The 22,511-nt window shown below is 42.4% G+C and overlaps 1 protein-coding gene across 1 annotated transcript; it reads right to left on the reverse strand.

The window, feature by feature from the left end:
- Nucleotides 1-2,536: 2,536 nt before the first annotated feature.
- WNT9B (Wnt family member 9B) lies at nucleotides 2,537-20,642 on the reverse strand. Its single transcript, XM_021277711.4, has 4 exons — nucleotides 20,515-20,642; nucleotides 11,756-12,012; nucleotides 5,401-5,666; nucleotides 2,537-4,489 (listed from the first exon to the last, which is right to left on the reverse strand). Exons 1-4 carry the CDS (start codon nucleotides 20,610-20,612, stop codon nucleotides 4,013-4,015), a joined length of 1,098 nt encoding a protein of 365 aa, XP_021133386.2. The 5' UTR covers nucleotides 20,613-20,642; the 3' UTR covers nucleotides 2,537-4,012.
- Between the last annotated feature and the right edge of the window lie 1,869 nt (nucleotides 20,643-22,511).

Genomic DNA, 22,511 nt, shown 5'->3' on the forward strand with positions numbered 1-22,511 from the left:
ATTCCTCTCTGCCTAAATAATCATCTTACCATCTTTCTGGTCTTGTCTTTTAGCCTGTTGTGCACAACACCTAACATGCCTCTGAAATGCACTCACCCCCTGCTTGAAGCATTACACTTGGGAGACAGAAAAAGGGTATTACTAAAATAACACTTTTCACTGTGTGAAAGCCAGACTTGCCTTTAGGATGGGTGAAAGAAGCCTACCAATTTAAAAGGCTCTTGACAGGAAAGTGAAAAGTGTTTCCTTCCATGCTCATTGCAGAGCAGGACCAGGTCATTGGAGAAGACCAACTGACTTGCATACAGTGCGTTTTTTCTTGTTGTTGTTGTTTGTTTTTCAGGAGTAGAAAAGAGAAGCAAGTCTGAGCAAGGCAAAAAGGTTCACTTCGAAATGAGCTCATTCTGCAGGTAACTGGGGAGGACCTCAAGGGCCCTACAAACTCCAGCCAGGTCCAATGAGGCTACCATCTAGCCTGTAGCCCATCAGCCACCTCAACCAGCTTTCAACTTCTATTCTGTGACTGGAGTAAGTGGGTAGGGGAGAAAGCAGACTTTCAGTTATACGTGAGATGAACTGTAGATCTTCTTCAGTAGGTCCTGTTGGTTTTGCAGGGCAGGAATGCATCAGAGTTCCATTGACCATAGCTCCCAGTGCACAGCTTAACTGTTCCTACTGCAAGGGTCAATCACAGCGCTACTCAGCAGGGTCACCTAGAGCTCACTAAACACAAAGCTCTGAAGTGAAGACCTAACACTCCTTGAGACATAAAAAGCCTACTCTTTTCCTAAATGAGAGAGCAGATTCACAACCCCTTCCTGAAATCCATCTGTCAGCAGCTAACACTGACTCAGATAACATTACTAGAAGATTAAAGAAGTGGATTTTTTTTATTAAAACAATTTCATGGCAAAGCTGGAGACAGAATGTACTGTTGTAGAAAAACAGTTCCATCTTGAGCTCTTGCCTGCAGTGACTGCTGATTAGACAGGCACGACTTACATAATGTGTGAATCCCAATCTATAGTATAGTGTCTAATGGAATCCCCTTAGTTCACTCTGTCAACATTAGCTCAAAGAGGGAATAAAATGGAATGAGTTCATCAGGAATAGTTTCCACCACCTAGGAGCATCCTACCTGCCCTCAGATTATGAGATCTCAGTGTAGAGAGTATTTAGTGCATGCCCAGAATTTACTGGTCCAGTGGGCAACCAAGAAATGTAATTTTTTAAGGCAAAAGGACAGAGTGGTGCATCACAGAACCACAGAATCATCTAGGTTGGAAAAGACCTCCAAGATCACCTAGTCCAACCTCTGACCTAACACTAACAAGTCCTTATCCACTAACAGTTGGATATCATTCTTTGGTATCCAACTGTGCTTTCTCCCTCTGCCCATGTCCCAGTCCCTGTTTAAATGAGAACACTCCATGTAATGACATAGTAAATATGTCAATATAACATTGACAAATAAACCTTAAGTGACAGGGTACTTCTTTGCCCTCAGATGCTGTGCAAGCCAGGAGGTCAGTAGAGCAAACTGCCTGGGATAAATAGTACAGATGAGAGCTAGTTCCTTTGTCCCTTCACCTATGATTCCTGTTCCTAACAATTTTAATTCATTGGGATACTTTTTCATCAAGAACATTGAGACCCGTGGGAAGATTTCAACTCCAAAAAGATTTAAAGCAACATGTAAATAATGGTCTGCTCAATATTAATTTCTGGGGTATTTAAAAAGGCCAATTAACCCAATTTGCAGCATTATATCTGTCATAAACACTTTGATTCAGTCCAAGTCAACTTAAGCCAGAACAAGGGGTAAAGAGTAATAAGCCCATTAAGAGACCTGTAGATAGCCAAAGGAAAGGTGTTAATGGCCTCTAAACAGTTAGTTAATGGCTAGATCTGCTTTGAGCCAGTTCTCTCCCATCCTTTTATGAAGCAGAAATCAAGAATAGTTGTAAAAACCAAAGAGAAACAATGTCAAGATAATGTGAGTACACATTTACCACTGCAAAGTAATTTTTCAATGTGTAAATGAACACTCAAAAGCTGGAGCACACAGGTGAGATCTCACTGCACTTTAGGAGAACTGAATCCCATTGAAACCCTGACCAATTCAGCCTATGGCTCAGTTGATCCAGATGACCTAAACCAGCATCTTCATCCATTATATTGCCTCTGAATTTTGATCTGAGGATGAGTATTTAAATATTCTTTTTAGCATTATCCAAACTCCACAGCAGCATCCTGCTCACCGACTTATAACCATTACCAAGGATAAGTAAATGCAGCACCTTTGTTTTCTCAGGGACCCTCCAGAGCTGCTCACCATACAAACTGGGAACCTCTTACTAACTGTAAACTCGGCACTCAGGTTGTGCTCCACACCTCTATGTGTGCATGGAGGCCAGGTCAGAGACTGCCTCACTGCCATTCCCAAGACTGTATTTTAAGACACAAACTAAGACACAAAACAGGCTGCTTCCATTGTGCTCAACTTAAAGTTAACCATAAAAACACGACTCGATGCGAAGGTATGACAATTCTGTAATAGGATTACATGAATAGCCAGTGTGCCCTTGCCACAAAGAAGGCTAACATTAGGCTGCATTAGGCATTGCCAGCAGGTTGAAAAAGGTGATCCTAGCACTGGTGAGGCCACATCTGGAGCAACATGTCCCGTTCTGGGCTCCTCACTACAAGCGAGACATGGGCATACTGGAGACAGTCCAGCAAAGAGGCCACAAAGATGATGAAGGGACTGGAGCAACTCTCCAGGGACTGGAGCATCTTCTCCTCAGGAAAGGCTGACAGAGCTGCAACTGTTGTTTCTTTCAGCCTCAACCAGTCTGTGGTTCTGTGCTTCTCTGGACAGTGCTCTTCTCACAGGTCACCTTCTCTCATGTTAGATGCCTCTATTGTCTAGATATATCTAGCTTCTCAGTGCAGGGATTGTCATTTATGACTTGCAAATTTTTTAAATGCTCTGGTTACTGTAGTTCTTAATTCCCTTTCAGAAATTTTACTTCTCATTTGCAAAGGGCAGAATTGTGGGATGTGATGCACACTGGGCACCAGGGCAGAGTCGTACATTTAAGACAAAAGAGGCAATGAAAGTTTGATCAGGAAAAACAACAACAGCGACAAAACCAAAATAGATGCATAATTAGCACCATCACCCTGGATCCACCACCACAAAACAACCTCCTGCGAGGCAGTATGCTGCAAAGGATTATTACTTCACGGACCTCAGCTGAGTTCTGTGATACATGCACTTTATCAGATACAGTTCCAAGTTTCCTGTGTACAGCAAGGTTAAAACATGGTTACAATGTGCTTGAAGTCTAATGCCCATATTGTGCATATGATGGACATGAGCTCCATTTCTTTGTAAAGTGGTATTTCTGAGGCACAATTCTTGCATCAAAATGAAGCTACTCAACAGTGTATTTGAGTTCAAAGCAGAGAAGATTCAACCAGCTTCCAGAGAACATAACTTAAAATCCCCTGTTGCCAGAGTCATTTTGCCTTGGTGCAGGAACATGCCTGTCTCTGCTACATCAGAATGCAGTCTCTGCTCAGTTGCCTCTCCAGTTCCTTTCTTCTCTTGTCTCCACGAAACAAGGTGCAAGCCCTCATTATTTCAGTTTGACCACTACAATGCATTTACATTTGTGCAAGTGAGGGATGGTGGGGGGGGAAATATTCCTGCAATTGTGAGTACAAGCTCAAGAGAGAGATTTTGACTGCCTCAGTGGTTCTGCTGCCCCCTTATTGCTACCTCTCTCTCTCCCTCCTTCCTGATCTGTTACCTGGCAAAACTTCTGGTTTTCACCCCTCATATAGGGGCTGTCCCCAGATTTGGGGATCTCAGCACTGCGATAACAGGAGCACTAGACATTTTTGGTGCTTGCTTTTTCCCTTACCCCACAGTAGAGAATTATGTCCCATTCTCCATACTTCTTTCTTGTACTCTAGGATTTGTTTGGACCCTCTAGAGCTGATTTTACTGCTTGCAGCTGTAGACCACCTCTTCCTGCATGCACTGTTGGCACTCAACATAGCAACACCACTGCACCTGACAGTGGCAAGAGAAGGTAACCAACCGGCTCTGGGTGTTATAGCCTCGTCCACAACACATGCTGTCACAGTTGCCCTCGCGAGAGCAGGTCCTCCCAGCAGTTCCCAGGGAGTATTTGCTGGGCCGGCAGAAACTGGGGGAGTCCTCCACATACACCAGGTCAGTGGCACGGGGCGAAGCAGGGTGCTTGGTGGAATGGCTGTGTCTCTGTGGGCTGGCCAGCTCTGAGTGGCCCACAGCATCATTGGTGGTGCTGAAGACCTTGACAGCATCATCATAGCGCAACTTGAGCAGTCGTCCAACCTCATGGAAAGGTGAAAGCTGCTTCCAACATGTCCGGACAGCACATGAACCAGAGACGCCATGGCACTTGCATGTGGTTTTGAGACCATTTTTCACAGCCTGATGAGGAAGAGAAGCAGTAATCATTATCTGCCAGGACCACGAGCCTGGTTCTGGGTAGAGATTACACCTCAATTGCAGGCAGCCTGAGAGTACTTCAGTTTTATTGGCATTATTCCTATTTTACAGAAAGAAAATGAAAAAATAAAGGAATTTCTACAGAGTTGGTCAGAAAGTTAAAGCTTGAATAATTATAAATGTCTGAATATTGAAGCTAGTCAAATTCTTACTAAGCATACGTTTGGAACAGCAGGAGTAGTCAACCATGAAACTGTGTATCTCCAGCATGGTCAGTTCCCGCTCTTAGCATATTCAAATCAAGACAGTGCTCTAATCAAACAAGTAATTGGACTCAATATATAGAAATAATGTTAAGTCAGTAGCCTGTAATATATAAGCCAAAATGCTTGATCTAATGGCCTCCCTAACCCAACACTGTAACATGACTAGGTCCATAGCAAATCACACAGACATAGCAAATCTCCTCTGGACTCATAAATGATCTCAATAGTATCAACCCTTGATCTGCTTCATACTTCATACCAGCACTGAAGCTCTCCTGTTGTCAAACCTCCCTCTGGCCATTACATAACCAACACAGTAATTCAGCCAGTGAGTTTCACAGCTGTTACTGTACTGCATATTACTACCACTCAGCCTTTGATATTGGTAGAGGGTATAGCTTGCTACTCTCCTATTCCAAACATCTAACTCCTTATATCATAATTCAGGAGACTTTCCAGGGAGCTCTCTCTACAAAACTGAGAGCCAAAACACACAGGTAAACAAGGGTCTGGTTTCTGACTAAGGGCAGTAAATACTCCTCTCACAAACAACCTTGGCTGAGGATGGGTTGGAAGACTTGCACTGAACCCTAAATTCTCTTTAGGCCTGCTGCTGCAACTCCTCACCTTGATGCCAACATTCGTGTTGTGGATGTCCACCTTGGCCCGTAGGTCTTTGCCAATCCTCTTCTGACCCAGGAATTTTTTCAGGAACTTTGTGCTGTATTTGAGGTTGTCTCCACAAACACCCCATTGCCAGGCCTTGCGGTTCTCCAGGTCTGGGGAGTCATCACAGGTGCAGCGCTCCATGCGCCCAGCACTACATGCTCTGGCCAATGAGTGGGTGAGAGCTGCAGAAGACACTGCATATAGGAAGGCAGTTTCCTTAAAACCTGCACAGGAGAAGGATTATGAGAAGGTAGGTGCAAGAAAGGCAAAATAAGGTGTTCATCCACCTCACTGGCTCTCCTGTCTGTCCATGAGCTAATACCAAGCACAGTACTTGTCTTACAGACAAAAGAGACAAAATTATTCCATTACCTGCACATAAATCCTATCACAGAAGGCCAATATCAGGTTTGAAGCAACTGGTATATTAACATCCCAGTCTCACCTGGTGACTGAGACTGATTCAACATGGAGACAGAAGACCACTCATGAATCAAGGAATTAGAAAGGCAATATGCAAATAGTCCTGGGAAAATGTGCAACTACAAAAAGTGACAGTCATGAAACTCTATTTGTCCCCCTTCCTCACCACAGAGCTGATAGGTGAATAGGGGCAGTCACTGAAAACATGTTGTCTAAAACCATGAATTATTTTAAAGAGTTTAAAATCATGAACAAACTATTGTTCATAATAATGTTCACATAATAATCATAATATGTTCACGTAATCATAACCATTGTGTTCATATAATCAAGTTTAAAATCATGAACTATTTAGTAGAGACTGAAAAAAGTATTTTAAAAATACATTAATATACATATCATTTATTTCAAAATGTTTTTACTTGGGACTATTTTGACTTACTAGTGGTATTTCATATTGAAAGATGACAAGTAGTTTGATTGAGAAAGGTTACATGTTGGAAGAACATCTTTGGCAAGGACAGAATCTCCAGCATATAAGTGGATTTTATAACTTCTCTGTAAAGAGACTCCCAGCGACTGTGGTGCTGCTTTCTGAAGCTGTTCTCCTTTTTAAACCAGGCTTCCCAGACAGGCTATGTTCACCCTGATAGATATGACCATGACACACCACAATATATAAACCATGTAAGAAAATACAATGCCTGAACAGAAATTGCCTGATGACATAAGATCAGATAGGAATGGCCATGTGACATGATATCCATGAGCTCCACAGATGTCCCAGAAAGCACTGATTGGCACATACCTCACCCAAACCCCAAAATATTTTATTTTCCTGTTTAACTCATTGGAAAATCTTAACATTTCCTCCAGAGTTTATCTGCAAAAATTAAAACCAGTGGAAAATTTTGAATGGAATATTGTTTAACAAGTCCATAATTTAGGAAGCAGACCAAGGATGAGAAAGGCAACTAATCAATATCTCAGAATGCAGGAATGGAAAAGACTGGCCAAAACCAGACAACTGTTGGTTTATGAAAAATACACTTGTACATTGCATGGAGGGAAACATATTGAAGAAAACAAATATTCCACACTGGAAAATTCCAAATTTCTTTCCACATCAGAAGGAAACAAATCTGTTCCCCTAAAAACATGAAAGAGAGAACCACAGAGATCTGATCTAGTCTGCAGTGAGCCCTGCTTTGTTAAAAGGTTGGAAGGGACCTCTAGAATTCATCCAGTCCAACCTCAAATCTTTCCATCATTCTATTCCCTCAAAGAATTCCCATCCAGCTGTAATAACAGATCGGACCAATGACTGTTGAGATCCGGGTGAGGTCACCATAAATCTGACCACAGAAGAGGACAAATAGTTCTGCTGATAACTATCAGTAAGAAGAATGACAAATTGACTAATCATACACATAATGGAGAGGCTGTATTTGCAAATTCAAGACAGACTTCATACGCGATTGTTCAAATTCAGAAATTTTAAAAGAAATATCTAGCAACAGTCCAGACATGAGAGAGACAAGAAAATATTGAGGAAGTCAAGTAGTTCAATCAACAAACTTCTTCCTGCCTCCACATGTAAGTTGTTGTATCACAAGTAACAAGGGACAAGTAACTTCCAGCTAAGCTCTCTGATTGACAATGCTCTGTAAATGTTTGAGGGTACTGGAAGAATAATGGAAAAATGTCACCAAATCCATCTAAAGTTTTGGAAAAACTCATATGGGATTCAGTCATTACAGATTTTGAATAGCAAAACAATGCTCACACGTTTTTGAACACTGGTTAACTCAAAAGAAGAAGCTAAGAAAGGATGAGATATATTTGGGATCCTAAACTTGAAAAACAGTTCCAGTAGCTGATCTCCAAATCCTTACCAGATTCCCAATATCCTATATGAGATACTAATACCAGAAGAGAGGAGTGCATTTTAGAAACACTTTCTCATACCATATAAAGCTAGAAGTACCAGTCAGCTCCACATACTCTGCTAAATCTGACTTTGTGGAACACCACACTGCTTCTGCTATTTCTGAGTAGTGATGGTTTGGTTCTTTCTGTGGTATTCCACGTAACTGCTGGCCAGATATCAACCCTCTTGAAATCAGAGACCATTGCTTGTGGTCAGACCATTGCAGACAGCAGTAACTGAAGATAACGAGCATACTTTCAAATCATGTCCTTCTTCTCCTCCCTCCCATCTCCTTTTATGGCAGAGGTTCAGTATCAAATGCTTGTCTGAAAAATCTATGATTCCTTCTCATTCATTGTAAGGGACTGATCCCCATTTAATTAATTCACACGCACATGAGTAAAGAGAAAATGAAGCATCCTTAAGTCTTTGTTGAATAACAATAAACAACAGAGCAGCTGTTTAAAATGTATTTTCAGAAGGGTATAGCACAAATGAGCAGGAATCAACTCCAACAAACACGTTATTGAGAAGATCTAAATGGAGCTTTCTACATGTGTGCTGGGTATCTATCCTCCCACTATGTCAATGGCATTCTTGTAACCACAGCCAGTGGAACCTGGCTGTCAGAGTCTGTTTAAGGGATGACTCCCTCTCCTGCCCCTATATTCACTAGGTGGCTAGTGACTATAATAAAATCTTAAACACACTGTGCAAGGGGGAACATCTAAACACAGACATCTTTTGGGGGCAGTAGTAGGTTCAATTACAAACAAACAGCACAAAGTTGAATTTCAAGATGCTGAAACAAGCCATCTACTCTTGTTAGGACCTTGCAGATTTCCAAGTCTTCCTCTGAGCTCCCTTGAATTATTTCTCTAACTTAGCAGCCTATAAATACAGAATGACATTTGCTGTGATGGTAAGACACTGGTCTGTGGTATGGTGTGCTCTAGACCACAATGAAAACTGTAATGGGAGGAGTTTAGCCATACGGTGATTCTGCCAAAGGAAAGATGCTCAAGGTTGAAGATTTGAAGATACTACAGTAAAGACAGTGTGAACATTTCAGAGCAAGTGGAAGAAACAACTCTCTGGGAAAAAAAAATAATACATATATATATATAAAAATACACCAACAACCAAAGACCAGAGAGGTATAGAACTGTATAAAGCTTTAGAAAAAAAGGACTTCTCAAGATCTTTAGCCCAACCTCCTGCTTGAAGCAGGACTAACTCCAATCAAGTTGTCCAAGGCTTTGTCCAACTGAGTTTTGAAAGTCTCCAAGGATGGAAACTCTACGACCTCTCTGAGCCACTGCTCCTGTGCTGTATCATTCCAACTTCTTCACAACACCAGTGAAACCACTGTTAGAACATCAAATAATCTGAACAACATGAAGCAAAGAAATGGAGAGAGGATTGTGGAGTGCTCAGTTCTCAAGGATTTTTCTGAATGTCTAGATCTGAGCTGTCTTTGCTATAGGTATTATTTTCCCCAAATCATCATTTTGTTTGAGATGAAATATAGCCTGCCTGACCTCCAGCAGCAACTGACCACATTTATGCCATACCTTGGAAACCAAAAAACTCATCACTATTTCACAAGTTTTACATAAAGACACCGACTGCCACCATGCAAAAAGATGGCTTTCAATGTCTTTCTGGGATCATTTTAAATCCCTCTATTTTCACTGATTTTTTTAAAAAGTGGAGAAGGAATGAAGGGAAATTTTACATGGATCAGCAGAAAGCAATAGCAACTGTACATGACTGCAATAGTCATAGAAGGATTGTAGGTATGGTATGAAGGATGATGTGTGTGTATATGTAAATATGTATATATACATGCTATGTATTTGAAATGCCAGCTTTATTTTCACCATCTACTTCATTTGTTGCTTTACATTGACAGTCTTCTGGATACAACCAGGAAACTTCTTTTGCATAACCTGCAATCCTTGTGTGACTATTGTAGTTATGTAATAAAGCAACAAATGAAGCAGATGGTGAAAATAAAGCTGGCATTTCAAAAACCAGAAAACCCATGGTATACATATACATATATATATAAAAAATATGTAAATACAAAAAATAAGATGGTGGCATCTGGAGAAGCAGGAAAAACATCTGTGATCCTAGCCAGTCACTGAATTTTTTTAGTTGTGACTGCAAATTAAGTGTGGCTTTTCATCTACTATAAAAATGAACTGTCTCACCAGAACATGATCTTTTCTCCTCTCTTTCACTGGTAGGACCATTAAAGACTGTTACGTGAATGCTTTTCTTGATGGCTTCTCTACAACCATGACAATATCAAATTATCTAATCTTTTCTAAAACTCTTCATCACTACTTGGGTGAAAGGAAAATAGCCCATTTTCTGACTGATGATTTCCAAAGCAGCAACAAAACAGCATTAGGAATTTGTGAGAAACACATCAAAAGCAGCAGCTGAAAATGTTCGTCTTCTTTGTGAAACTAACCTGTTTGCAAGTTAAAGGAAAATGAGAACTAATAATTGCTTCCAGCCAACTGTCCTCTCATACAGGGGATGTACACAGCATACTTTACTGTATTAAATCATCATTTGATCCTTAAGATTGTGCAATAAAAGTTTTCAAACACTTATCCTCATCTGCCAAAACAGGTTTTAAATTACAGGTGATATTTTATTTTGTCAATCTGGAGTCCATGGAAATGTTGAGGCATGCCACCACAAGATAATTAAATGTTTTCCAGCTATTTGAAGATGAGGATTATTCAATTGTCATTTTCAAGTTCTTTGAGGTTGATGGAGGCAGACATGTCAGAAAGTCACTCAAAATGATCATGAACAGCTTTTTCATGAGCTTAAAAATTCACAATAGAAGTTTGCAATAAACTAAATCTAATCTTGTATGTGCTGAAGTTTACTAAAATATTAATATATTTAATTGAATAAAATTTGATAATTTTAAATTGAAATGTTATAATGTTTCAATTCCAATGCTAATTAACATTTTAATTTCATCAAAGTTATTCATCTGCTTTTTTGCTAACTTTTATACATTAATATTATTGAGGGGCTGAAACTGGGTAATACTGAAGTCTGAAACTCAGCATAATGTTACTAAATATTACTGAAGAAGTGAAGCTCAGTAATAGGTTGGTCAGGTAGTATTTGGATGAGGACAGATTCAGAAGAGTGTATATGCATGCTCTGTGAAACCACATTAAGAAATGCTTTCAGGATCTATCCTCATTTAGTTTACCTCAACTTCTTTTAATTTAGAAGATTTATTATGCTGACTCCTACCTCAAATACAGCACTTACAGGACATTTTCTTCCCCTAAAGCCTTCTGTGAAGCAGAAGCCATTGACTCTTCTGTTTGCTATATCTGAACTTTTGTGGAAACTCCAAATATATGACAAAAAGTCTTACGAGATATCTGTAAATGTGCACTGAAATGCCTTAGAGCTGATAAATGGCTTTTTAAATTGAAAATTAGGATTAAATTCTGTATCCAAGAACAGCCAAGGTTTACATCCAAAGACCTCAAAAAAAAAAAAAAAAAAAAAAAAAAAAAAAAAAAAAAAAGTCTTGTCGTAAAATTTCCCTTGAAATAAAGCACTAATTCTTATTTTTCAGAGCATCATTCCTGATTGACAGCCAAGAAAGATGATCAACAAAGGAAACTCCAGTTTTGGACAAAATTCCACAAGACAAGGGTATGAACTTCCTTTTATATTTCAAACCATGTCAAACCACTAAGGAAGGATGAGGATAAGGCACTTGTCTATTCTGTGGCAAAAGAGCCCAAATTGCATTATATTCCCCGCTCTCATTCCTAGGCAAACCAGATAATCTCTGAGCTACCCAGTTAATGCCCCATGTCCTTTGCTGACTGTGAGATGCATATTCCAGGCAATACAGCACCAAGTGAGATTTTATACTGCAAACAAAGGACTACCTTGTACCTCGCTTCAGCAGACTAGTCCGTCCTTCCAGGCTGCAGTTCCAGCGCTCACTGCGAAACTGGTACTGGCACTCCATGATCCCAAGCCGGATGGCATCACGCAACGTCTCTGCCAAGCCAGGCTCCCTCCGGCATAGCCTCTTCTGCTTGCGGGACAGCTTCAGCAAGTCACACTGCTTCATGTGAACTTTTCCCTGGGCAGAGTTTGTTGAGGGTCCCAAGGAAGGAAAGTGGGTCAGAGCTTCTTTCCCGGTCAGGCTGAAAAAAAGCAAAAGAGCATTGAATCAAGGAAGACAGCGGTCATGGAAGAGAAAGGTGATCAGAGGGAAGGATAAATGATACTCAGAAATTTCCTGGTTAGGGTATTTTACCAGCTCAAAAGTTTAATCAGTACAAACTGATCAGATTTTGTACCTCTCCACTGCACACCAAGGCAAAGTAGCAGACTAACACAGCGGGGAGAAAGAAGAAACACATGGGTGTTGGCAACAGCAATGCACCTCAGGTGGGAAGCTCTTTTGATTCCATGAGGATGTGTTTTCACACCTCTAGTTTTGTTTCCTGTGCAGTTCTTCCACCATCACAGACCTGTTTCTTAGCCTACATTTTTCTAAATGGTGCTGCAATTCACTGTATGCCACAGCACTGTGCTTGCTCCATAAAACATTAACCACATCCTTTCAGGGTTTTGTGTACACTGGTACCACTAGACGTAGCTACTAGACGTAGCTAGGAAAGACCAATAGGGAGATATTAACAAACAGCTTTTTAGAGCAAGCACAACTTTTGTCAGAAAGGAAGAAGGGGTCAACTAAAATGTATTGTGTTTGGTTGGTAAGTAGCTTTTTTAAACAAGAAATTAGGGTTAAATTCTGAATTAGAGAAAAACAGGGATTTACATCTGAAAATAGTTTCACTTCTCATGGAAAGACAGTATTTTTCTTTACAAATTTATCTCCCTTGGCATATTTTGGATGCCTGAAAACATGACGGAATTATTTTACTTTGAGGCACAACTTGAAGGCTGCAAACAAACTGGGAAGAATCATGCATTTGCACAACATTTATCTGCAGCGCCACTCCTGACTGCCAAGCAGGGAAGAATCGCAGAAATACCCCCCAAAACCAGAAACATCCAGATAAATGAAAACCTTTGAAAATCTTTATTCTTCAATCAATCTCAGCCCTGGCATTACCACTTGCAGACTTCCCCAAATGCCACTGTTTTCTTTGCAAGTCCACAGCTAGCTCAACATGGACAAAAAATATGTGAGCCAGTTGGTTCTTGTTCCTCCTCCCCAGTCAGGCAAACTGGGCTGTGCTGCTCCACAAAGCAAGTGTGGGAGTTGGACAAGCAAAGCTGGATAGGGAGGGATGTACAGGAGCAATCTCTGAAGCACATTGACAAAGACTACCTTGCTGCTAGCACCTCACCAGTGGTGTAGCAACTCTTCCATCATCTTCCCAGCACAGCTCAGCTTTTGTGCAGACCAAGACAAATGGAGATGCCTTGCTAACAGTGGTTGGGACCTTGGTACAGCACCAAAAAAGGCAAATCCTCAGAGCAGAGCAGGATGTGAGGTTATTCACTGCACTGCACCATTGTTGGCTTCCTTCTAAAACCATGGTTCTTTTGCAGCTGAATTATCTGACCAGGTCTGACTGGTCATGTCTCCAGGTGTATGTTTCTGTACAATAAATACCAGTCTGCACTGGCAGAGAGAAGACAATAGTCTGTCAGCAAACACAGAAATCCACATTCTCTACCACACTCCAGTTCACAAGCAAAGAATGTTAACCAATGGAGGAGACCAGACTGAAGACTTACCTAGCTCCACAAAAAACAGACATTTCTAACACTCTGGTCTCAACTGTTCAAGCAAGTCCAAACTCTCATGAAGACTATAACCTTCCTTACAGAGGATGTAAATCAAGTACTGCAGCTGCTGTTTTAGTTCCCCACATACTTTATAGACATTTCCTTGTGAGCTAGTTGTCTAGATCTCTGTAGTCAATCCAGTCTACCCAGGCATGGGACTTAAGAGTACAACTTAGCTGACCTAAGCCCGGTGCACTTTTGCACTCATTGTCACAGCAACCTGCAACCTCCACACACTCACCATTCCATAACTGTGTAAAGTAGGATTAATTAACCCTGGGAAATCATCCAGAGACCAGCAGACTAACCAAGAAACAAGGAATCTTTATGAATCATACAACAAATATTAAACTTAAGAAACCAAGAAGAATCTCTTAACCTGTTGTCATTGCTGAAATGGGGGACAGAAACATAAGACTAATAGTGAAAGCCAAGGGAAAAATAGGCAATACTGAAAACTGAGGCCAGATTCAGCCTAAGAAACTGGAATTAACGGAGCTTAATGATTTTCCGAATGCAATGCAGACTGCACAGTTCAAAACCAAGTCTGGCAAAGACTGCACAGACAGGGCTGAAACACTCAGTACACAAAGGACTTGGTGTTATACCTATTGCCTAAAAGCACAAACTTGTAAATGGGAGAAAAGGTGGCAAATTCAAATGGTGAAAGATGTGAAGATCTACACAGAACAGGAGAAATCTGTTCCAGGCATATTGTGAGGCTACATGAACCTTTGGTCTGATGAAGGACAGCCATTCTTGCAATCTTGGACAGGGATTATCTCAAAGATATCCAATGACCTGCCAGTGGCCAGTGAGATTTGGGAGAAGCTGATATTGCCATTCTCCAAATCCTGAATAATGTTAGATGTTATTATTTGTGAAAAACTTAGTGAAGATAATGATAGACACCATATAAAAAGTTTTGAAGAATTTGATTTCATTTTCAGAGCAATCTCAATAGTGCACAGCAACTGCAACCTGAGACCACTGTACTGGTTTTGGCTGGGATAGAGTTAATTCTCTTCACAGCTCATATGGTGACATGGTTTGGATCTGTGATGAAGACTGTGTTAATATCACACCAATGTTGTAGTTATTGTTAAACAGTGCTTGCACAGTCAAGGTCTTTTCTGTTTCTCACACTGCCCCCCCTGCGAGTAGGCTGGAGGTGCACAAGAAATTGGGAGGGGACACAGCCAGGGCAGATGAATCCAGCTGACCAAAGGGATATTCCATACCATATGATGCCACACTCATTGATAAAAGCTGGGAACAAGAAGGAGGAAAAGGGAGCACACCTGGAGTTACAGCATTTGTCTTCTCAAGTAACTATTATGCATCATGAAGCACTGCTTTTCTGGAAATGTATGAATGTCTGCCTACTGACAGGAAGTAGTGAATTAATTCCATATTTTGCTTTTCTTGCATGAGAAGCTTTTGCTTTACCTATTAAACTGTCTTTATTTCAATCCATGAGTTTTCTCACTTTTACCTTTCCAGTTCTCTCCCACATCCCAATGGAAGGGAGTGAGCAAGCAGCTATGAGAGGTTTAGCTGCCAACCAGAGTTAAACCACAACCATACAGAGAGCAAAGATAGCAAGTATAATTTATCTTTTACACTATGTAAAGCAAAAGCTTTGTGGGAAATGCACTTTCTAGAATTGCACCTAGCAATAGTTTAAATTCATGTTGATGCAATACAACATCCTACACAAATAGCCAGTAGCATAGGCAAACTTAATTCTTGCTACTTCTTTTTTTTTACTGATTTGTGAAATTTTAAAGTTCCAACATACAAAATAACTTGTTGTTGTTGTTGTTTTGTTTGTTTGTTTTTTTCTCTAAAAGTGGAAGATGAAAATAACCGGATGGAAATAACACATTGGGAAGTAAACAAAACAAGCAACAAGTGGGTTAATTTAAGATACGTGGCAAAAGCTATCTGGAATATACCTTTCTGTGAAAGTCTTCAGTATGTGAACTGTCACACTTGTTACCTAAGAGACGTGAATGAAAAAATAATAGTCTGTGCTTAGAGGTTTCTTCAGTGATTGGGCTTCATTGCATAGGACTGGTGCACAGAAGCAACTCTCAAAACTAGTCTCACATAACTTTCAATTTAGAGAAGTAGGCAGAGAAATTAGGGTTACCCAATGTCACATGGTTGACCAGTGGCACAGCTGGGATTAGAAGCCATCACTCTCAGAGTCATAACAGACATGACTAAGATTACTCATATATATGTAAGCAGAAGCTTGCAGGCTCTGACTACATTAGCTATAACTGTTTTATTAGGGCAAAACTAACATACAATCATATCAAGATCACAGTATGAGAACATTCTCATAAAATTAAATATAAAATGCGCAGATATTTGCAGTTAGGCAAACTGCATGTCATTTTTAGATGATTTAGAGTTTATTATCTACAGATCATATAACAAAAAAGTAAAATCTTTGAATTAATGCACACCTGCTAGCAATCTGGAAAAACAATAAGGATCTCAAACTTTTATTTCTCTCTAGTTTTCTGTCTAAGCACTTTACTAAATTCATCATTTTCCTTTAATCTCCTTCCAGCCACATTCCAGCTGCTTAAGAGACTTTTAATGAGAGTCTGTTCCTGTGCAATGCCTAATGTCCCCTGGATCTGAAAAGTCTTAAAAACCCTTAAAAATATGCCTTTTCTCTCTCTTCCCAGAAAGGAGAGAAATCAAAGGGAGCCACAACAGCACTCTATATCTGATTTCACAGGCCTTTCATGTTCCACAGAAATATCCACACCCCACAGATAGCTACAACAAGAATTCTGGGAAGGCTAAGAGAATACTGGATGACGACAGATCAAACCAAGGCCCCTCAGGTGCACAATGGGTCCACAGCTCTCCTCTCTCCCTGGCAGCTCAGTGGAATAGTTTTAAACCATTAGGAAGCAACATTGTGTCTACCTAGATCTTGATTTCAGGGGCAGTGCAGTTCCTGCTACTGACTATCCAGCCTAGGCTAGCAGTGAAGTCAGTCATTACACAGGAGATGAGATTTTCAGTCCAACTCTGGACTGGCCACACACCCTCGTCTGTTCCCCACATGAGACACTCATCACCCAGCAGGATGGTTTTTTAGAAAATATGATTCCCTGAGATAATAACTAAAGACAAGCCAGGAACTTTAAATAATCAAAAAGCACCCATGGAAAGCCCTTACATATTCATTGCATCTGTAGTCCAACATCTTCTCTGTTGCCCCACATCCTCTCTGTCATGCCAGTCACTATGGACTCCATCTACAGACTCCATCTCTTCAAGACTCGGCTGAGTGTTGCCCTCCCTTTCCATTTTTATTCTCTTTCTGCTAATATTCTCTTTTAAAATGACAATGCAAAAGAGATGCTGCAATACACCCTCCTGATACATTTTACTTTGAGGAATGGTTGTGAGACCCATATGTATTCTGGGCATTTAGTTTATCTGTCAGAGGTACAGCTCAACAGGAGGAGAAAGATCTTCACAAATCATTCCAGGACCATTCAGAACTGGACAGCAGAGTCTCTTTTTGTTGTAGATTTAGTCCATTAGACTGATCACAGAAAAGTTGCAATAGCAAACAGTTACCAAAGAGGACATAGGAATGTAGGTAGCTGAGCTAACTGGATGAAAAACAAAGCTCACTTGCCATCTCTAGAAAGACACGGGGGAAGTGAGGACAGAGCTTTTGAAGGTACTAATTTTTTCATTAGTGTCATTTGATGTGTTACATTCTTTTCAAAATTATGCAAGCCCATACTTCAACAGACCTGCAAGTCACATGTTCTTTTGTTCTCTCACATGTTTCTCTTAACCTCTAAGGGCCAAAAAATATTATTCCATCATGAAATGAACAATAACCGTACCACTAATTTTGACAGGAGTACAGCTAGGACTTTTCCCAAACACAAAGTGATAAAAATAAAAATAAAAAATGGAGGACACAGATAGCAGAGTTAAGAGGAGCTGCAAAACAAGACAGCACATAACATGAAACTCCAGGAAGCCTGGCGCCTCTGTACCTACCACAGGTATTTCAGGTTGAGTTATAAGGAAATGCTCCAGTGGATCTGGCTGCCCGCAGAGCACGAGCCAAACTGGACAATGAATAAGACATGCTGCAGCCCGCTTCCTGTTTATCTCCCCAAGAAAAGGCTTTACTCAAGTTTGTTGCTTCTGCCATCCCAACAACATCCTACCCAAGCTGGGTCTCTTCGGAATTCTGCCCTGACCTAGTTCTAGGAAGAGGGCAATTGCTGCCCTCTTAGACTGTGTGGGAAGCAATACCTTCCAGTACCCCCTAGACTATTTTTCACTTTATGAAAGGCTCTCTAAGAAGGTAAGGGGAGGCCAAGAGCTTTTTAGTGAGGTCTAGAGATACTCCCATCCACTAAAGTTGTTGTACATCCTGAAAGAAAAAATGGGGCTACTTACAGGAGGCTATAGCATGGGCTGTAAAGCAAAGGTGAAGACAAACAAGCATGAAGGAAGTTAAGAAGTACACGCTGTCTATGCAAGGGAGACGGCCACTCCTGGATTCCTGCAACTAATGAGCCAGGCAAGCCCAATATAACCTGAACAACAGCCGGACCACATTGCAGTTTATTTACTTGTCCTCCTTTAAAAACTGGCTGTGATTTTCCCCTCTCTGGACCCAGTACTGGCAGTTCAAGGTCTGTTCAAGATACCCAATGTACTGACACCAGGCAGTCAAACAATCCCAAATACTAAGAATGTGGTCTTCTGAGATACACCCACAGCTGCCATTATAACTCCATTGTAAGGCTGTGTTCACCACAGCAAAACTTCTGCTTCGTACATTTGTAGGTGACCTTCATCTTTCCCTGGGCCCTTTGCGTATTTTTGCTGGACTGTTCTGTATACTTCATGCCTTACTTCTGTCCTGATAGAACAAAATTTGGTATTTCCTTCATTGCTGCCAACTTGCAATACTTCACCTTTTCCAAGCCCACTGAACACAACAGAAAGGACTCGGGTCCTGTTGCTGTCGCTAGCCACCCAAATGCCTCCTTCACTTTTTATTACATCTTTGTAAGGTTTCCACAATTAAAAATAAATAAATAAATATTGGAAAGCACAATTGAGGCTCATGTCTTTATGCCTCTAGCACTCGGCAAAGTTTAGAGGTAGAATATTGAACCAGGGCCCCAGGGCCCCTCCAATTCAGTAGTAGTTTGGATGCAAGAAACTTTTTTTTCACAAGCTAAGTCATATAGGTATTTACATCAGAAATTCCAAGATATTCAAGTTCCTCCCTACTCTATCAATTCCAATTTGTAATTGAAAGCACCCACATATCTCATTATTAATCACCACCAGACACTCACTGAGTTCATGGACTTGACTTTCTTTCTTGAGCTCCTTCTTGAAACTTTTAAATAACAGATGAAAATGAAAAGGTGAAAATGCGCCAGACACACCTGTGTCAAAACCCTCAAGAAAAAAAAAAAAAAAAAAAAGTAAAACTCCAACCTCAGATCCTGAGTTAAACATTGTCAAAAGGCAGCACTCACAGATTTATTATGACCAGAAAGCAATTCATACCAAACAGATCATTGCTACAGAATGAAGAATCATTCAGGTTTCTTTAACAAACAAGCCCACCAAGAGCAATAGCAACTGCTTTGTGTTACTTATATGAAAGGAAAACATGAACATGCTCACTTCCACTGAGTACAATCATGTGTACATGCCCCTGTAATTGGAAAGCCAAACACTCACAGCAACCCAACTCCTTTCTGAATGACCAAGAAAGCTATAGTCTTCCACAGTCAACAGACATTTAGATATGAAATAAGCTAAATGATACAACGGAAAAATTTTAAAACAGGTATTTTAAGGAAGCTTTGAAACACAAATGAAACACCAACTGTGGTCATCGGTAAGCAGTGCCAAGCCAGCAGACACTTGCATGCAAATTTAGGAAGAATTGTCTTGCAAGGATTGGTAGAGGGACCAAGATCCTCCACATGTGTAAGTTAGCAAAGTAGCAAAGCTCTGCCTGGAGCATTCTGATCACCCACAGCAGGGTCTGAATGTATTAGTGTTTGCACCTCTCCTACGCTCACCGTGATATATGCACTAACAGCCCTGGTTACCATAAGAGAGTCTGAAAAACTCTCCGAGAAGCAGCTTACTGAGAAAACAAAACATTTCTTCAGGGGAAATTCTGCGCTGACCTGACCTGTTAAAAACCTATCTTTAGAACAGTAAAACATGAGGAAAGGACCTACACCTAAGGGCAACTGTGCTGAAGCAAACCCATGTGATATCCCAGGCTGAAGCACCAAGTCTCTGCATGCAGGTGCATCCTTCATCTCTGGACTGGCCTTAATCCCCTGCCATCCTGGGGACCCTGCAACGCCAGCAAGTCCCTCGCACCTGCCTGCTGAGCCCTGGCTCTCTCTGCCAGCCCCCTTCTCCCACTTTATTCCCTCCAGGGTAACAGTTTGGAGAGGTATTATAGCCAGCGACCCATCCGGAACTAATTTCAAAACCTGAACAGAAGCAAAGCATGGCTCAAGGAGTCAGCATAACTGCTCCCAGCTAACAGCATCTTCCACCCCGTCCCTCCTTCCCACTCTCGCACAAACTGATACTTCCCCGGCCCTCTCGCCCCTTGCCTCCGCCTCTACCCCCAGGACGCCCCGCCGGGTGTCCCCGCAGCGTCGGCTGTCGCTGCAGGTGCGCTCCCCAGGGACCGAGCGCCCCCGCGGAACCTCGGTGCGCCCCCTCCCCTTGGCAAAGCACCCGCGGAACCTCCGCGCCCCCTCCCCGGGCTCCCCGCACCGCGAAGGCGGCTCCAGGAGCTGAGCCCCGCGGGCGGCGCTGACCCGAAGTAGGCGGCGGCGGGCGGCGGCGGCGGCAGAAGGAGGAGGAGGAAGAGGAGGAGGAGGAGAAGGCGGCTGCAGGCGGCGGCGGCAGCGCGCATGGTGCCGGGCTCCGCAGCTTGCTGAGCGGCCGCCCGGCGCCGCGGCTCTTTAAGCGAGAGGCGGGGCGGCCCCCTCCTCCCGTCCCGTCCCGTCCCGTCCCGTCCCGTCCCGTCCCGTCCCGTCCCGTCCCACAGCCGCCGGGCACACCGTGGCGGACGGCGCCGGGCATCCCCGATACTCCGCGGGGACCCGCCAGCCCCTCGCCTCGTCCCCGGGGCAGGGAGCTCCCACCAAGCCTCTCCAGCCCTGCGAGCCCCTGGGGCTCTGTAGGTCCCCACGCCTGGTGCTGGCAGGCCGTGGCAGGGCATTGGCAGCCTCTACACTGGGCCTGAGGATGCTTGGTGGTGTCCAGTGTAATACTTGTAGTGGATGCAGGTGGAGACCATCCCACTTCCAAGCCTTACCACTGCCTTTGGCCACGGAGCATGGCTGCAGGCAGCTGGTTGTGCAAGAGACCAAACTGAGGTTTCCGGGAAAAGATGAAGGAAAGAGGAATCTGCTGTGCCCAGGCTCCCATGTTCACACAGCACATTCCTGCTTCCACTTGGTCTCACTGCCAAGGGCACCAATGTTCATGGATGTGCGGATAGATTCCAGCACAAGGCCTGGAGCACACACTCAAAAACATGTATAACCAAACTTGCATTGTACAAGCAGACATCTCATGGAAATGTTGGTGGGAAGGACCCTTTAGAGGTCTCCAGACCAAATTCCTGTCCCAAGGCAAGCTGTTATCAAATCTAGATAAGGCGGGCTGTAACTTTGTCCAGCTGCATCCTGCAGATCCCCAAAGATGGAGAATTTCACATGTCTCTGGGCACTTTTTCTATGGCCACACAGCCCTCCAGATTGTTTAATGTCCAGCCTTATCATCCCTAAGTGCAATTACACAAACAGCCATGGAAAACCTCAGCAACAAATTTCCAGAACCCAATAGTCACCATTGGGACCAATGTTAGCAAGATGCAACCAGTGTGCTCTGGAAACTTTCATGTAACAATAAAAGGCTATGCAGACACGCGTGGCAAGGCTCTAGATGGGCATATAGCCACATGCAGAGGGCTGCAACCAATCTGCACAGCCAATAAATGAGAACAGCAACTTGTCCAAGCTGATGGTGCATTGCTGCATTTCACACCCTCCTCCTGTGTGCCTGTAAAGTTTGCTTTGCAAACAGAGCAAGCATTTGGGCAAGATTTTTAACTACAGCACTTTCTACTGACACCTAAAGAACTCAAGCTCAATCTGTAATTACTCCTGTCCCTGCAGCAATATCCTCAAATGTCTCATGATGTGTACTACTGACACCTCTGTTACTTAGGGTAGTGTTCTCCTGTATGTACCTGGGCTTTTCCCTTTTGTTTTCCTACATAGGAGCTCATGGAATTTTCCCAGGGCAGAACATCTCTGCAACCATACTTCTGCCTAAGGCTGGTAGAGGGTGGAAGATTGACATTTTCATTTCAGAACCCATTGATAGGGCAAAAGACAACATTGCATGGTAGAACCACTAGAGCACATGAGGTGATATATCTCCACGTCTTGCTTTACGGCCACATAGGTGACATATCAGAATGATGCTGTGCTCTGATTGTCTCCTCAGCACTGCTGCAGCATTGCAGACTCTAGCCTGTTCTGCCTGGAAGACAGTGATGGACTGCCCCACAACCCACTGCAATGACTCATGGTTTTAGGAGAGAGATCAAGGTAAGTAGGGAGAACATCAACAGTCACCATCACACACCAGCTACAGTAAGACAAGAAAGCCCTGCTGTCCTCCCTTGTTCAGTCTTGAGCTGGGCCATACCCCTTGAAGCATGGAGGAACAGGAGGCTGAATAGGGTTGTTGTTTGGAAAGAGAAGCAGAGGAAGATATGTGGCTGCATGTCAGAAAAGTC

This window comes from Anas platyrhynchos, chromosome 28 (genome assembly GCF_047663525.1).
Source record: "Anas platyrhynchos isolate ZD024472 breed Pekin duck chromosome 28, IASCAAS_PekinDuck_T2T, whole genome shotgun sequence".
NCBI classification, from domain to species: Eukaryota; Metazoa; Chordata; class Aves; order Anseriformes; family Anatidae; genus Anas; species Anas platyrhynchos.